Consider the following 18,154-nt stretch of genomic DNA (forward strand, 5'->3'; position numbering starts at 1 on the left):
CTTCTACAGTTTCTTATTGATCAATCGTAGATGATTCACATCTTGCTATTACACAATCTTCTTAATCTGACTACCAAAAGTTGGTAGGTATCTACCTAACTAACTAAGGTGATAGGCAGGTATGTAGCCCATACACAAGCTACGAACGAACAAATAAGCGATCCATCCAACCCCCCTTCTCCCCTCATTAACGAGTAGACTTGGCAAGGTTCCAAAAATTCTCCATCTTCGACTTCGAGAGGACCTCTCTAGCCTCCGAATCGGTCTCGCAGACCTTGGAGCCCCACTTGCGGAAGGCGCGGGACTTGATCTCGCCCTCAAAGATGAGCTTGCACTGGTTCTCTGCGAGGTCCTTGAGGTCGCCGTTCTCGGTCTCGGCCTTGAGCCACTGCTTGAGGCCGTCGTTCTGGGCGTCCTTCTCGCGCGAGGCGAGGTTCTCGGTCCAGTTGATGCGGTTCTCGAGGAGCTTCTTGTACTGCATGATGGAGCGCTCGCCGCCTTCGGCGATGATGAGGTTCTGCTTCGGGTGCATGATGACGATGCCCGTGAGGGCTTGCTGGTCCGCGTTGATGTTGATCTTGTACCGGTGCTGCCCGTTCGCTAGGCTGTTTATCTTGAAAACTAGCATGTGCAACCCCTTGGCTGCGTCCTTCTCCTGGTTCGCTGCGAGCTTCTCGTGCTTTTGCTCCTTGGTCAACTTCCGTTCCTCATTTGTCTCCACGTGCTTCGCGTGTCGTTCGGCAATCTCTCGGTTCACACGCGCCTCTACGGCCGTAGGATCCTTGACGGCTTCTTCTCCGAGCACGCGCATTAGATTACCCTTCTTGACTTTGGGTGGCGGCGCTGGGATAAGGCCGAGCCTGATTTTGGCTTGTTCCTCCTTTAAGTCACCCATTCGGCGCTGGCGACGTAGTTTGGCTTGTTCCGCGGGGGTAAGGTACATAGGTTTCGGCGCAGGCACATTCTTGTCCTGAGGTGGTTCGATCGGGACGGGATGTTGGATATATCTGGTTATTATAGTATCCTCCGTGTCGATCTTGATAGCCATTGGGTCATCGATATCATCATAATTCTTGCCATTTATTAAGCCTTCATCCCACCACTCGATCTCCGGAGGCGCATCAATTAGAAAACTCTTCTCGACGTCTTTGTCCTCGTCTATTCCGACCTTCCGTGTACCCGCGGCAATCTTCTTCTTCAAGGCCTCGAGCGCTGCCTGCCTCCTCAGCGCGTTCGCTTGTTGAATATATTTTCCTTTTTGGTTGAATACAAGCTGACGGGTTTGTCTCGGTTTCACGCTCGGGGCGCCTAGGTTCGCATCATAATATGGGTTACTTTTGATTTCATCTAGCGATGGTCCGGATAGATCGAGGGTCTTTTGTTTTGGTGGGGGCCTGCCGCCATCGTTACGCGGCCGCGAGCTTGAGCCGGCTCTTGTGTCGTTGGATTTGTTATTGCCAGGCTTCCATTGTCCAATATCCTCTAATGCCGGATGAAGTCCAACATTTAGTCCACCTTTCGCTTTAGTAGTACCTATAGCAGCTGACACGCGAGCTTTTAATGCGGCGAGCTTAGCTGCTTTATCCGATGCGGACTCTGGTTTTTGCACTCGAGATCCAGCATCGTTACGAGGCCCGAGGCCAGGTGAGCCGTGTCGATCCATGAGAAAAGGGTGTTATTGCAGCCTTACGTGATAGTAAATATTATTGTTTCTGAAAGTTGAGATAGTTTAAGAAGCTGTTCCGTTCGATCGATAAAATATAGTGAATTGAAAGAAGCCCAAGTAAAAAGGATTGGGGGATGAGGCTTGATAAAGAATTGAAAGGGTTTGAATGTTCAAAAAAGAACATTGAACATCGAAGCTTTGAACTCAGAAGCTGCCAGTAGTACGAAGGTACCTAAGGTTACTTTTAGGAACGTTCAAATTCAATGCAGTGTTTAACGTTCAATGTTAGTGGAGTGCTTATCGGTAAACCAGACGCCAAGTAGTTAATATCACATGACTCAGAAGGTACGAGATACTTCGTACTGTATGGAACAGTTGGAACTAACCTACATAGGTACTAGGTTAGGTAGTTACATGTATGTAGCGTCAAATTCATCTCATGTTTCTGCCTCTCACCACCGCCAAAAAGTTCGAGCTCCAGCTTTTGGCGCATTCGATAAACCCCACTAAAAAAAGGCTTTGCAACCTTCAACTCGTCCAACCGTTTGATATAGTAACGGAAACCGAAAAAAATATAATAAGAAACAAGACACAAGCGCAATGTCCAAGTCAATCAGTTGATAGGTTTTTGATAGGAATCCTTTTGACTATCTTTAAATCAACTTGAATTTCTCAATTCTACTAACTCAAACCTGAAGATTCACCCTACACCCTAGGAAACTATACCAGGTTATGAAGTCGCAACACCATCAACCATGAATGTCTCTCAGCCTATACCGTCGGCTATCGACAGTGTCGACTTTGATTTTCTCACTCCCGCCGAAATCAAGGCCATTTCAGTCAAAAGGATCGAGAACCCGACCACTTTCGACAGTCTTTTGAATCCCATCCCAGGTGGTCTGTACGATCCTGCTCTCGGCGCTTGGGGAGACTCAGTGTGAGTAAAATAGACAAAATAGAGACAATGAGTAGTCGCAATTACTAATGCAACTCGACTAGATGCACCACATGCAATCTCACCCAACCCAATTGCCCGGGCCACGTTGGCCACATCGATCTTCCTGTTCCTGTTTATCACCCGGTCTTTATGGACCAGATCTTGCGATTGCTCCGTGCTCAATGTCAGTATTGCTTTCGCTTTCGTATGCGACGGGCCGACCTTAGCCTTGTCGCATGCAAGCTGCGTCTTCTCCAATTCGGTCTAATCGATGCCGCAAACTACCTTGACGAAATCACTGCCGAAACTACCGATATACAGGTAGAAGATGAAGATCTTTCTGAGGGCGAAGAAGTTTCGGCGCTTGACAAACTTGTTCGTCTGAGAGAGGCATACACTCGTGCGACACTGAAGAAATATAGGTTAACGACTGCCGACATTAGAAAAGGGAAGCATGAAGGTGCGTCAGAAACGCGGAGGGAAGTACTCAAAAACTTCTTCAAGGACATCACCAAGGGTAGGGCTTGCGCTACATGCCAAGCCATATCTCCCAGCTTCAGAAAAGATCGGTTTGTCAAGATCTTCGAGAAACCGCTCAGCAATAAAGATCAGGCCAAGATGGCGTTACGAAACTTCGAGCACAGGGATGCCTTAACTATCAGACGGAAGGCCAAAGTAACCGTAGCCAAGAAAGGTGGCTATGAGACAGACGAGGGAATAGCCGATATAGATCCTCCATCGAGCGAGGGTGAGATCGAGCAGGAGAATGAAGAGAGCGAAGATGAGGAAGGGAGTGGTGAGGAGCTTGATGAAAATGGCGATGTCGTCATGTCAGAAGCCGGTGCCGTTTCAAAAGGCTCCAAGACGAAAAAGGACACAGAAGCCAAGTCCCAGCAACGCTATGTAAACTCGATGGAAGTTCAGGCTCGGTTACAACTCCTATTCGAAAAGGAACAGGAAATAATGGGCCTAGTTTACAACTCGAGACCTCTCGGAAAGAAATTGCCCGCTGATAATTTCTTCATACAAACCGTTCTTGTCCCGCCAAATAAATATCGCCCAGAAGCTCGACAGGGCGACGGAGCAATTGCAGAGGCCCAGCAGAATTCCCTTTACAAGCAGATTCTTACATCGTGCACGCGGATTGCCCAAATTCACAAGGATATCTCTCAACACGGGACTAACTCTGATGCGGCAACTCGACGACGAGATATATCCGACATGCATGAGGCCTGCGTTCAACTTCAGGATAGCGTCAACTCCTTAATTGATCGAGATAGGAATCCTGTCCGCGGAGCTGCGGGAAAGAGAAATGAAGATGGTATTAAGCAAAAACTAGAAAAGAAGGAGGGGCTTTTCAGAAAGAACATGATGGGAAAGCGTGTAAATTATGCTGCTCGAAGTGTTATTTCCCCGGATCCTAATATCGAGACTAGCGAGATAGGAGTCCCTCCTGTCTTTGCTAAGAAGCTAACCTACCCGGAACCGGTCACGAGCCACAATTTCAGAGATATGCAACAAGCTGTCATCAATGGTGTCGATAAGTGGCCCGGCGCTGCAGCGATCGAGAACGAAAACGGCCAGATCATTAATCTAAAGAACAAAACGGTCGAGGACCGAGTTGCCCTCGCTAACCAGTTACTGGCCCCATCGAGCCAAGAGTATGCAGGAGTGAAGGGGAAGAAAGTCCATCGCCATCTCGGAAACGGTGATGTTGTGTTGATGAACCGTCAGCCGACTCTCCACAAGCCTTCGATCATGGGTCACCGAGCTAGAGTTCTACCCGGTGAAAAGACTATTCGCATGCACTACGCGAACTGCAACACGTATAACGCAGATTTCGATGGTGATGAGATGAATATGCATTTTCCGCAGAACGAGCTCGCAAGAGCGGAGGCCTTGAAGATCGCCGATACAGATCACCAATACCTCTCAGCAACCGCCGGGAAGCCTCTCCGTGGTCTAATTCAAGATCATCTGTCCGTCTCAGTAGCCCTCTGCAGCAAGGATAGCTTTTTCGATAAAGGTGCCTATCACCAACTCATTTACAGCGCACTGCGACCAGAGAGCGGTCATATCGCATCTGAGAGACTTGAGCTTGTACCACCGGCCATCTTGAAACCGGCCAAGCGCTGGACTGGAAAGCAGGTTATCACAACTGTGTTAAAGAACATCAAACCAATTGGGTGTGGTGATCTTTGGCTCGCTGGGAAATCGTCTGTAAAGTCCAATGCTTGGGGTGTTTTTGTGGAGGAAGGCGATGTTTTAATTGACGACGGTGAATTCATCTCCGGCATCCTGGACAAGTCGCAATTAGGTCCTAGCTCCGGCGGCTTCATACATTCAGTTCACGAGATCTGGGGCCCTGAAGTCGCGGCCAAGTTGCTGAGTTGCCTTGGTCGGCTGCTTACCCGGTATCTCAACATGTGCGCTTTCAGCTGTGGTATGGATGATCTGCGGCTCACGCCCGAGGGCGAAAGGACTCGCAAGGACAAGCTAAAGAGTGCCAGTAGTATTGGTCTTGAGGCTGCTGCAAGGTACGTGAGTTTAGATAACCAGCCGGATATCACAGGCTCAGACCCCTTGTTGCTGGAGAGACTGGAGGAAGTCATGCGTGACGATAGCAAGCAAGAGGGTCTCGATCATGTTGTGAACGAGCGATCTCGCATACTGTCCGGCGATGTTACGAGAGCCTGTCTCCCTCTTGGGCTCGAGAAGCAGTTCCCCAAGAACCAAATGCAGTCTATGACGACATCCGGTGCCAAAGGAAGTGGTGTCAACGCCAATCTAATTTCTTGCAATCTTGGTCAACAGGTTCTTGAAGGTAGGAGAGTACCAGTGATGGTCAGTGGCAAATCGTTACCTTGTTTTCGACCTTTCGAAACTAGTGTGCGAGCCGGTGGTTACATCGTGAACCGTTTCTTGACTGGCATCCGACCTCAAGAATACTATTTCCATCACATGGCTGGGCGAGAAGGTCTTATCGATACAGCTGTTAAGACATCCCGATCAGGTTATCTACAAAGGTGTCTGATCAAGGGTATGGAGGGTCTGAAGGTGTCTTACGATTCTTCAGTACGAGATGCCGACGGGTCCATGATCCAATTCCTGTACGGAGAAGACGGCATAGACATCACCAAACAGATGTACTTGCATGACTTTAGCTTTGTGCTTCGCAACCAGACATCACAAGTCGATCGACTAGGAATAGCCGAAAGGGGATGGGATCAAGAGATTTACGAGTCCAAAGATTTTGCCCAGAAATACCAGAAGAAGGCCGTCAAGCAAGCCAAGACGAGAAATCCGAAAGGACTCGACCCCATTCACACCGAACTTAACCCTAGCCGCCATGCCTTTGCTACCTCGGAGAAGTTTTATGAGAAGGTAACCGCATACATCAAGAAAAATGCAGATGGTTTGATCAAGGAGAAGGGCCAAAAGAGCCAAAATAACACCAGTGCTGTGCTGGTTCCTCGCAAGTATGCGGAGAAGATCTTCCATTCTAAGTATCTCAGCTCCCTGGTCGAGCCCGGTGAGGCTGTTGGCATCGTCGCTGGGCAATCCGTTGGTGAACCCTCAACCCAGATGACATTGAATACTTTCCATTTGGCTGGACATTCTGCCAAGAACGTCACACTGGGTATTCCCCGGTTAAGAGAAATTCTTATGACAGCGAGTAACCATATTTCTACTCCGTCCATGACGCTACTGATCAACGATGAATTATCCGAAGCAGATGGCGAGACGTTCGCGAAGGCGATTAGTATTCTACCTCTCTCGCACGTTCTCGACAAAGTGACGGTGAAGGAACGCGTTGGCAAGGGTGTCGGTTACCGCTTAGCCAAGATGTTCGATGTCTACCTCAATTTCTTTTCGTCTGAAGAATATTGCAAGACATATGCGATCGGTGTTTCCGACGTTCTTGACTCCTTGGAAACTAAGCTTCTGCCTATGTTACAGAGATTTATCAGGAAGGAAATCAAGGCCAAAACTGACAAAGAAGGTGGCGCAGTACCTGAGGTTGGTGTTAGATCCGGGGTGGTGGAAATGGCTTCGGCTAATCCCGCTGCCGCGGCTGGCGATGATGATGATGACGATGACGACGGTGGTGATGATGATGCTACAAATGCCAAGCAACGTGCAAATCGGTCTCAGGCGGTCTCCTACGGCGCTAACGATGATGACGATGATGAGATCCAGAAGCGAATGGAGCGTGAGGCGTCCCCCGAAGATATCGAGGAGCCCGAAGACGAAGGGTTTGGTGGGAGTCCTCCACCTCCAAGCGATGACGAGGATGAAGATATGGATGGCGGCAAAAAGGGCGCCTCCCGTGAGATTCGTGTCAAGGAGAGGACCCCCGTGGTATCTCGGTTTGAATGCGATGAGAGCAAGGGCGAGTGGTGCAATTTCACACTCGAATACGATTCCAATATTCCCAAGCTCCTCATGTTAAGCATTGTACAAGACGCGGTTAAGAAGACACTGATACAGCAAATCGACGGCATTCGCTCGTGTACATTCGTGGCCAAGGAAAAAATACACAACCCGCTGACCGGAGAGGAAGAAGAGAAGAAGGTAGTGCACACGACAGGTGTCAACCTCCGGGCTATGCATAAGTACGGCGAATTCATCAACCCTAACAGGATCCAGACCAACGACATAGCATCCGTGTTGCAGATATACGGAGTCGAGGCGGCACGCAGCAGTATCATTCAAGAACTCAGTGGCGTCTTCAGCGGTCACGGCATCAGTGTCGACAACCGCCATCTTAACCTCATCGGCGACTACATGACGAGGAACGGAGGGTTCACTCCGTTCAACCGTAACGGCCTAAAGGGCAACGTCAGCCCTTTCACCAAGATGAGTTTCGAGACCACGCTGTCCTTCTTGAAGGATGCTGTCCTCGACGGCGACTGGGACGATCTCAACACGCCGAGTAGTCGCATCGTTATTGGTCGCCTGGGCAAGATAGGCACGGGAGCGTTCGATGTTCTTACTAAGGCGCATCCGAACAATGGAAAAAATTATCTTGGTTGAGAGGACGGGAGGGGGTGATCTGTGTTCTAACGCGGATCCTTTTGATAGGTTTACGGGAGTTTTCAATAATAGTTCGGAAGGTTTAATGTACTCTTGTTTTTATATAACCAATGGAAAATACCAGAACTGTTCATACAAATGTTCTTCTTGTTGCATGTATCTTGAAAAGCGTGCTAGACTTTGGTGGGGGGCGTGCCTATTGTGTTTCTCGTTACCACAAGTACCTGCATTACCTGGATCGTAGGATCATCCAGGTCTCTAGGCTCCCATCGTATGATCGCGGGTCTTCATCAATACAGTAGAAAGACGTTGTTCTAGGCACAAAATGGGAGTCAACACTGCCTACCTAGGTACGTGTGTATGTGTATATCTGTGTAGATACCGCCCAAGTAAAGAAAGACATTGTTCATCATAGCTAGCTGTCACCGGTTGTTACCTTTTAGCAATGGTCGCGATATTATGCAGACACTTCATAGCTGCTAACTTCTCTATCTCTCACATGTACGTATAGCCCTCGCTCTTTGAAAGAAATACCATACGCAGCACAGCCCTCTCTAATACGTAGGTATGTATGTATGAATGGTACAGTCTCGCCAACAACGGTAAATATGAGAAAACATCTAGGTTAGGTACATAGAAGAAGAAGAAGACGATGGAAATAACACGCGTAACTAGGTAGGTAGACACGCAGTGATGGACTCATTCATGCTCATGCTCATGCTCATACGATCAATCTGGGTATCTCCAACGGCCACAGAGAGGCGTGAATACCTAACTACCTAAGAATCATTTGTTCATATCGGACTCAGCTACGGGCCTGATATATCTACATACCATCTGCATAACTATACGACGAGGTACTGGTTCAAGATAATCAACCCATTCATTCATTCATCCATCTATTTATCCCCACCACAGCGCGCCGCGAACATGCATGTATGTAGCCATCCATGATCGCGGTCGCGGGGGAATGAACATGTGCAGAGCGGAACGAGGAACAAAGAACTTACTACCTAACCTAGAGAAGAACACCGCAGTCAAATTATTGTCGAGAAGAGGTGGCAACCAACCCATCTACCAAGAAAGAACTCCTCAATAACCAATGAATGAATGAACAAACAAACAAACAAACAAGTAAACCAAAAAAATAAATATATATATATATATTGACCGCCATACGCAGTCATTACCTAGATCTGCCAACCTACCTACCTACCTACACAAGTGCCTAACCTACATCCAAATCTCAACGTCAGGAAATGGCAGTGTAGCGAGTAGCAAGTATCTAATACGTAAACCATGAATATACTATGTACCATTATATCTACGATAATTACATATATAAAGCCTTGATTAAAATCTTTCTTAAACTGCTTTTTACTTAAATATCCCTGCTATAAAGTGGGTTTTTGGTTATAAAAGTTATCAGCTATAATATAAAAATAACATTTTACTTAAAATAATTAAGAAGTTATTTACATAAATTTTATAAAATTTTTATAACAATTTTAAGAGCTTTTTAGCAAGTATCTTTTAAATTAGGTTAAAAACTAAACTATAATAAGTAAAGCGTCTTTATTTTTCTTAAAAATAAAGCCTTTTTTAAAAAGCGGTTAAAAAGTAAGGTCTTACATTAAACTTAACTTTATAAAATAGGTTAAATATTTCTTAGTTTTAATATTAAAAAAAAAACTTTTTTATAATAAATATAAAAAATTAAATAACATATTATAAAGTTATTAATTAATAAACTTATGATATTTATAATAATTATAACTGCAATTTTAACTATAATTATAAAACGTAATCGTCGATATATTATTAAGATTAAGCCGTATAAAAATTATAAATTAATGCGGTCACGATAATTAATAAAATGGCTATTACTTAATTTATTAAATATATACTTTTAAAAGGTTTTTTATATAAAAAAGTTAATTTTTAAATAATTATTATTTTAATTAAAGGAAAATATTAACTTTAAAGGCTTAAAATATATAATTATAACGTAAAAATTAATAATATTTTTTTAAATAATTACATATAACAAGTTATAATGTAACGCGGTTTATTATTTTAAAATTAATTAAAGTAATATATTTATAATTTTTTAATACGTATTTATTTAAATAATTTAACTTTATAAGACGTTTATTTAATTATTAAGCGATTTATATATAACTTTTAAAATTAAGTTAAGCTAAATAATATATACGTTTAACGGTGTTATTAACGCTATAAACGGCACATATATTTTAGCTTATATATTAATAACTTAATATTTTCGATAGCGGAATTAAAAGGGATATATTTTTTAAAATGTGTTTATAACGATAAGGTTTAATAATATATTTAATTACGTATTAATTAACGTTAAAGGAAATATACACGATTTATATTTACTTTTTAATGCGTTAAAACGTTTGTTTAAAATTATATTAAAAAGATTTTACCTAATAAATGTTAAATTTAATTAAAAGCTAAGTATATTAATACCTTATACGGCGGTAAAATATTATTTATAAGAATAAAAAAACTTAAATTATTAGTTAAAAACGTAGGAAAAGTTATATAATTTTAGGTATTCTTATTTTTAAGTAATAATAAAAAAGGTATTTAAAATAATAAAAAAAAGGTTTAAAATTATGTGTAATTTAACGCTTAAATATAAGTTATAAACTTAAATACGTATTATATATATCGTGTGTAACTTATATAATTTTATTAATATAAACGGCAGTTATTTAATTAATATATTAAATTTACTTATAAAAATATAAATATTTAATTTTTAAAAAATTAATAAAAAAGTTAATATAAATAATAAATATTTATAATCGGTTAAAATAAAGGTTTATATCGTTTTAAATTTATAAAATAGTTATTAAATATATTTAATAACTAACGGCTATAATTAAACCAATTAAATAAATTAAAATAATTTTTAATATTTAAAAGATTATTTTAATAATTTAAGTGGGAGAATAATTAATTAAATAAGTGGTTGTGGTTTTTTTTTAATATCAAATAGTTTAAAATAATAATAAAAGTTAATAAAAAAGTGTTATATATTATATTTTTAAGGGTTAAATAAATAATAATAATAATTAATGTTAGAAAAATATTTTATCATTTATTTAATTTTAATATATAACGGGGTATTTTTTTAACATTAATTATTATTATTTTTTTTTTAATATATATAGTTTTAAAGAGTTATTAATTAACGTTAATATATAATTAATTTTTTAATACGTAAGCATTTAATCGAGATTTTAAAACGTTATTTAATTTAAGTATATTAAAGCATTTCCTAATGTAAAAAAACCATTAAATCTTTTTTTTTTAAAATATTAAATATGAAAATACTAAAAACTATTATTATTTTTAATTTTTTCTTAAGTTGAGATTTTATTTATTTTTTCATAGATTTTAATAATATTATTTAATAAGGTTTAATTAATTTATTAAATATAATAATAATTATAAGTATTATTAATTTGGTGAGTATTTAAGTTATGTGATTTTTGTTAAATTTTTTAACGTATTTTTACTTAAATATATTAATAATTTTTTCAATAATTATAACGTTTATTAATAACGTTAATTTATTAGCTATTTATTTAATAATAGCCTTAAATTAAAATTTAAGTTTCGATTTAACTTTTTTAATTAATCGTGTATTAAATATATTAAAAAAAAGAGATTTTTTAAATATTAACGTCGGCGTACGTTTTTTATTATTATTAACATCGATAATTTTAAAGCTTTTAACTTTTTTAAATTTATTATTATTTTTATTATTATCGACAAATATCTTAAAAATATTATTTTTATCGTTTAGTTTTTTTATAAATTTACTAAAAGTTAACTTTTTATAAAAAATCTTTTAATATATTTTAATATTATTAAATAGTTAAGTTTTTAATTAAATATTTTTTAGGAATTATTATAAGAATCGTTTTTATATTTTAAAAAATGCTTAAATAATATTATATTCGTTAACGTTAATCTCCGATTTAATGATAGTTTTAAATTTTTAAAATTGCCTTTTTTTTTTTTTATATTTTACTTTATATTTTTCTTATGTAATTATTTTATTTAGGAATAATTTAAGTATTTTACGAGCTAGTTATATTTATGTTATTTATATAATTGCTTTTTAAGTTATAATTAATAGGTTTTTTTAATAATAAAATAATATTAATCGCATAAAAAAAGCGATTATAAGAGAAGTTTAATGGAAACAATTATTAGATTTTTTTATGTTAAGTTTATTTAATGTTTAAAAAACTATCGGAAATAAGGACTTAATGGATTAACTAAAGCTCTTATTATAATTATTAATGGAAGGAATTATTTAATTTAATTAAGATATTTTTTATATATTAAAGGGGTTGTTAAATTAATTTTTTTTAATTATTTTAATTATTTAAATTTAAATATTTCGACCGGTGTTAAAAGAGGGGTAAAAATTCTTAATTTTAATTATTTTAAAAAAAGTTTAAATTAATTATAAGAAATGAAAAGATATATTATAAACCTATATATTTTTTATGCATTTAAATGTATTTTTTTATTTTCTAAGAGGTAGTTTAAGAAGGATTTTAATTAGGGTTTAAATAGTTTAACTAAGACAGCAGTGAATAAATATCGTGGAATGTAAATATTATAAAACCATGTGTGAGTAAATACACCAGTATTTATGTTAGGTGGGTGGTAAGATTAGGTCTGAATGGAGACGTGGTGGGGTTGAGGACAGTTGTAATAAGCATCATTATTATGCGTAGGAATGGGGCGGTAAAGAAAAAATGTTCAAGCACAGGTAGCGACGCGTCCCAAAAAAAAGTTATTATCGCGACAAGGTAGGAACACGCGACAGTGGACAAGTGAAAACAACAAATTCTAGGCATCGTGGGAGTCACTGGTCTAATTCAATTTGAGTCACAAAATAGGCAGAAGTCATTTGAAGTAATTTGTTCAGCCGGGGTTTCAGATTTAGAATCCTATGCTGGTTTCAGTATCACAGTGCTCGGTCAAAACCGGGCATCTGACTATCACTGATGTACAACCCATATCTGTAGAAAGCATTCGCAAACGCCATAATGATTAACCTTTCCCTAAACCGAATCATCATGCCATCCCTGAGTATCATAAAGTGCAAAGACCGCCAAAAGCCTATTCATCCGCCAAGGTTGCTATGAAAGCAGCATCTTAGTTGCGCTCGCCACGGAGGCGACGGGCAAGCTGAATGTCCTTCTGTAATGGTTGTTAGTATGTGTTGATGTGAAAGTAGAAGTATGAGGGTGAGTACTAACCGACTGGATGGTGACACGCTTGGCGTGGATGGCACACAAGTTGGTGTCCTCAAAGAGAGAGACGAGGTAAGACTCAACAGACTCCTGAAGAGCACCGATAGCAGAAGACTGGAATCGGAGGTCGGACTTGAAGTCTTGGGCAATCTCACGAACCTGTGACGCGTCGCGTTAGTTTAATGATCAAAAGGGTTTAATTGATTAATGTGGGTTAAATGACTTACCAGACGCTGGAAGGGGAGCTTGCGGATGAGAAGCTCAGTCGACTTCTGGTAGCGACGAATCTCACGAAGAGCGACGGTACCGGGCTTATATCGGTGAGGCTTCTTGACACCTCCGGTTGATGGGGCAGACTTGCGAGCAGCCTTGGAAGCAAGCTGCTTACGAGGGGCCTTGCCACCAGTGGACTTGCGGGCGGTTTGCTTAGTGCGAGCCATTTTAGGCGATGTTGTATTGATTGATGTTGATTAAATTGATGAAAAGGTCGATGAAGTTCAGGTCGATGGATGATGAACTAAAGTCAGAAGAGATTGCGGAGTGTGAGTTGTAAATGGAAAGGATTGGGAGTGGAAGAGGGGTGGGGGAAGATTATTAAATATGTGAAAAAGTGGGCACTGCCTTTGGCTGATTGTGCTGTGCTCTGCTTGGGGAACACTAATCCGAAAGTAGGTCAGTGCGCAAGAATCAGGAAAATTCAAAAGAGGTAATTCTTTGCTAGTAATTAATACCGTGTTGTTGATTATTTTTGATGGCAGGAGACAGGGGTGCGTTTTGCAACTTGTAACTGCTCTGATTTTAGGTGGGATTTTGCAATCCTCGGGTACCGTGCTAGACCTTCTTAATTTTTAATTGGGTGCACCACTTGTTGAGTGCCCACAATTCCAGTTAAGCTTTGCCGATTTTGTAACCTATTACAACCTTGAATTAATGTAAGCAAAGACATCAGGCAACTGCAACAATGAGACCTGATAAGAAACATTAATATTTGATAACGGAACAAGCGTTTTGAATGGGATCACGGCTAAGGGACAATAGGAATTACATATGTAGGTTCAATGTTTGTGTACTACGATATTCATTCTACTAAGCAGTTCAGGTGCATTACACACCGTAAGGTATCTCATCAGATGTCGAATGGTTACAATGGTTAGATGGATGAAAAACATGCAGCCCTGTACACCGAGTTTTGGTTAGGTGTGGTACATAAACAGATATCAACATTGATTACGTATGAGATCCTACATAAATGTAATACCAATCCCGGATTAGCGTGGAGGATTAATTGAATGCATGTAACTAAATTTACTTATTTATTTAAGTTGTTTATTCATATTTCCATTCAAATGTATTGAGTAATTAAGCAGGTGTTATGTGTTTCCATTCAACATTGGGGAAGAAAAGAAAAAAAGAGGAGATAGGGCGATAAAATAAGACGATGCAAATTGATGATTGGCTGAGAGGGAATTAAGGTTTGGGTTTTGAATCAACCCGATTAGGAATAAGCACATATGCGCAGATGCGGCATGAACTTGACTCCAGTTAGATGCGTTATTCTCTTTTTTTCCATTGGCCAGAACCGCGATTGTTTTATTTTTATTAGTGGGGCTGATCAGGCACAAGCTGCACGAGTTCGCGTCAAATCCCAGGCTGATCTGATTTGAACGCTACCACTACCGCTCCGCCCCGTCGTTATTTAAATCCCGTTATCTTCCCCACGTCTTCCACCTTCTTCCCTCTTTCTACAACCAATCCACAAACCAACCTTTTTTCATTCAGCCTCACCTGCAAAACAACTTGCGTCAACACCAATCAACACTTAAACATTTACTCAATAACCTCTTAACTCTTTCAATATGACTGGACGTAAGTATTAAATACCTCTTCAGCTGCTTCCAAGTTCAGCTTCATTGCTCGGCTTCAGCTTCAGCCTCATCAATCTCCATCGAACTTCATCACTAACATGTCTTCTCAATAGGCGGCAAAGGTGGCAAGGGTCTCGGAAAGGGTGGCGCCAAGCGTCATCGCAAGATTCTTCGTGACAACATCCAGGGTATTACCAAGCCCGCTATCCGACGTCTCGCTCGTCGTGGTGGTGTCAAGCGTATCTCAGCCAGTAAGTTCATACTTTGTCCTGTCGACGCGTCGAACGCGACAGCCCCACTAACGCGTCATCTCTACAGTGATCTACGAGGAGACCCGTGGTGTCCTAAAGTCCTTCCTTGAGGGTGTCATCCGTGACGCCGTCACCTACACCGAGCACGCCAAGCGCAAGACAGTCACATCTCTAGACGTTGTCTACGCTCTGAAGCGACAAGGCCGCACCCTTTACGGTTTCGGTGGTTAAGCTGCTCGTCATTCTTCAATCTTTGGGAGGGGTTTAGGTCACGTCTGTTACGAAAGTCATTTTTTGCGAATGCCATTCAACCTTTTAGTTGCATGGCGGCTGGTCATGATGATCATGGGAATTAGGTTCTGCGTTTAGGGTGTTCACTGTACCATAAGGGAATCAATGGGGGGTCAATTAAGGATTGCTCATCGAGGCTTAATCAATTCGACGAACACATAAGAACATTATTCATTTGCCTTGCTTCATTATCGTGACTCGTTATGCTATGGATGTATACTTGCCTAGCTGTGCCATTCATTCCGTGTCTCCTTGCGAATCCTATCCATCCTTTAACCTTGCGTTGCCCTGTAGCCTTGTTTACGTCCGGTGTGCTATACCATGAGTCATACGCCTTGCAGTGATTTGTCGTTATTGGCCACACCAGCATCCTATGAGTCATTTTTGGCATGTAGTGCTGTTGCCTCGGGTGATAATTGGGACTTCATCCTAAACCTACCTATGTAAACTAATCCAATGATTTCGGCATCTATAATGAAAATGTATTATGTGAATATCAATTCAATATCATCTTAAAGTAACAATCAACGTGATATGATGTGTGACTAAATTCATATATACTTGGGTTAGGTGGATAAATGTCTGCCTGCCTCTACATCGTTTGACTCTCATCTAAGGTGTAGTATTCGTATCATGTAACATATTCACAGCTACAACTTTTGAAGGATATGTTCTCTTTGTCCTGCCTGTGGTGGGATACTAGGTATCTTTGTGAAGGATGTGTGCGAATGGTACCTGGGTAGGTACATCATGGGATGATACTAGGTAATGCCACCCACACCATGGGATGCCTGATCCTTTGTCCAACTGTCGATAATATTGGTAGAGTTGCGGATATACTCATTTTCTTTAAGCAACTTTCGTGATTATCGGGCACCCTCGATTGTCGATGTCTAGTTGCCTAAAAGTTCACTCACAGCCTTGCGGTTCATTGTTCTTTGGCATGGTGACAATATGCCATTCAATGCCGTAATAGTCACCTGGGTCTAATCCATATCATGTTAACTCGACTTGATCTGCCTAGATATATACTTCCCTTGATCTATCCCCGTGGAGGGTCATTAACAACATGTGAGTCGAGGTTATCTGTGAATGTGGCTTTGATGTTATGAAGTCGTATTTTGCCTTGATCTACCATAACACGGCTTCTATTACATTCAGCAGTCCTTCTTGTAGTTACATTGTGAAATAATGGAGATATTGGCATTTATTACATGTATTACAGGTAACATGATGGTTAGCAGGGCATATATTACATTCTAAGCGTAGTAATCACACATAGTTATATCGGAGTATGTTTTTATTTACTATACTTATATTTACCACAATGCTAATATAATGTTTACAACTATGCTATTATCATGTGTAATGTACTGGTTATCGTCTACGAGACTGTTTTATGCTATTTCATTATATGGTTAATATTCCTGTCATCATATATGTGACTCACTGATGGCACAATATTCAGCCTTAAATTGTTAACTCCTATAATCCTAACTAGCCATCACAGCACAGCCTCACCAACAGCTTTTACCGTATCTATGGATTCGGGATATAAACTCCTTAAACTTATATTTCCTTTATATTCCCAACTTTATATTAATATAAGTATATGGACCAGCCTTGGATGAAGGAGCCTACACGTAAATTGAGTCATAATAAACTCCGTACTTCGTTGGAGAGGCAATGTGACTATATGTGAGATCCAAAGCCTTGAATTGCTAGTATACCTAGCACTGAAGAAGGCTTTGCTTAGAGCTTTAATGAGACAGATACAATGACACGGAAACATGAGCAGGCAGCAGCTGTGTAATAGAACCGAAGAAAGAAAAAACAACTCTCGGATGAGTATACAATATATTCCAGTCTCGTGATATATCGAGAGTCATACTATAAGCTACCTCCTAAAACCTTAACGGTTAATATTTTCAAATGCTGATATAATCTTGCCATCGACTACAACACTCTACCAACACACATGTAGATTCCAAATAAGCTATTGCAACTTACATAGGTACCATTGCGGCTGCCTGTGATAATACACGAACCATTAGATACACAAGGCTACATGAAACCTCATAGCCTCAGATAAACTCACATTACAGCCTCATTCATCTCTGAGTACCTAACGTGTGCCTAACCAAGTATTTATATTTTATATCATAAATCTCAGTCACACATATGATCACACCTACCTACCTACCTGCTGACGACATCAACCCACCACCCACCTTTCCAATACACGCCAAGTCATGTAAGATATAGATGACAACTAACTGATGTAACGTTGAATCTAGAAAGAAAGGCTATAACGAGCCTCGGGGTGAGCCTCCAGGTACCTAACTAAGTAGTCACGAAGGGGGCATAGTTCAGCCTTACCCTCCCCACGTACTTCCTAACCAGTACGTGAACATGTTCACTATCACTATGATCCAAGATGATTCGATATACCTATTTCCGATCTTTACGCTGCCTGCGTAATCAATAGAATCACAACCCCTGAAGCATCTGTCATGAATATCAAGTCACTTGATGATATTATGTATTGTAGAAATAGCCTTGAACGTGACCAATACACGTATATAAGCAGGGCGTTAAGTAGGTACTTATTACACTACTACACTAACTTAGGCTAGGTATCTACCAACGCCCACGCGCACTAACAGATACCCGATGAACAACAGCCTTCTATTCCGCTGATTCGATAGATCGTACACCTAAGCTTACCGTATGATCTAGTGGACGGGACTACGTGATGACAATATCTACCAGGCACCCGCAGCACCGGGAATGGT

General features: G+C 40.3%; 4 protein-coding genes across 4 annotated transcripts; 2 read left to right on the forward strand and 2 right to left on the reverse strand.

Annotated features, from left to right (window-relative positions):
- Positions 1–27: 27 nt before the first annotated feature.
- GGS25DRAFT_482605 (PRP3-domain-containing protein) lies at positions 28–1,935 on the reverse strand. Its single transcript, XM_049260286.1, has one exon. It carries the CDS (start codon positions 1,661–1,663, stop codon positions 188–190), a length of 1,476 nt encoding a protein of 491 aa, XP_049119179.1. The 5' UTR covers positions 1,664–1,935; the 3' UTR covers positions 28–187.
- Positions 1,936–2,160: 225 nt separating this feature from the next.
- Positions 2,161–7,779, forward strand: GGS25DRAFT_195029 (beta and beta-prime subunits of DNA dependent RNA-polymerase). Its single transcript, XM_049256742.1, has 2 exons — positions 2,161–2,603; positions 2,666–7,779. Exons 1-2 carry the CDS (start codon positions 2,422–2,424, stop codon positions 7,638–7,640), a joined length of 5,157 nt encoding a protein of 1,718 aa, XP_049119180.1. The 5' UTR covers positions 2,161–2,421; the 3' UTR covers positions 7,641–7,779.
- A 5,075-nt stretch (positions 7,780–12,854) lies between these two features.
- GGS25DRAFT_513519 (histone H3) lies at positions 12,855–13,392 on the reverse strand (the record flags this gene model as incomplete). The annotated part of the gene is made up of 3 exons (XM_049262891.1): positions 12,855–12,899; positions 12,959–13,111; positions 13,180–13,392. The coding sequence occupies 3 exons, from the start codon at positions 13,390–13,392 to the stop codon at positions 12,855–12,857; spliced, it is 411 nt and encodes a 136-aa protein (XP_049119181.1).
- Positions 13,393–14,808: 1,416 nt separating this feature from the next.
- GGS25DRAFT_513520 (histone H4.1) lies at positions 14,809–15,299 on the forward strand (the record flags this gene model as incomplete). Its single annotated transcript, XM_049262892.1, has 3 exons — positions 14,809–14,818; positions 14,931–15,068; positions 15,136–15,299. The coding sequence occupies 3 exons, from the start codon at positions 14,809–14,811 to the stop codon at positions 15,297–15,299; spliced, it is 312 nt and encodes a 103-aa protein (XP_049119182.1).
- Between the last annotated feature and the right edge of the window lie 2,855 nt (positions 15,300–18,154).

The sequence above is a fragment of the Hypoxylon fragiforme genome, assembly GCF_022984875.1.
Source record: "Hypoxylon fragiforme strain CBS 206.31 chromosome Unknown GGS25scaffold_3, whole genome shotgun sequence".
Taxonomy (NCBI): Eukaryota; Fungi; Ascomycota; class Sordariomycetes; order Xylariales; family Hypoxylaceae; genus Hypoxylon; species Hypoxylon fragiforme.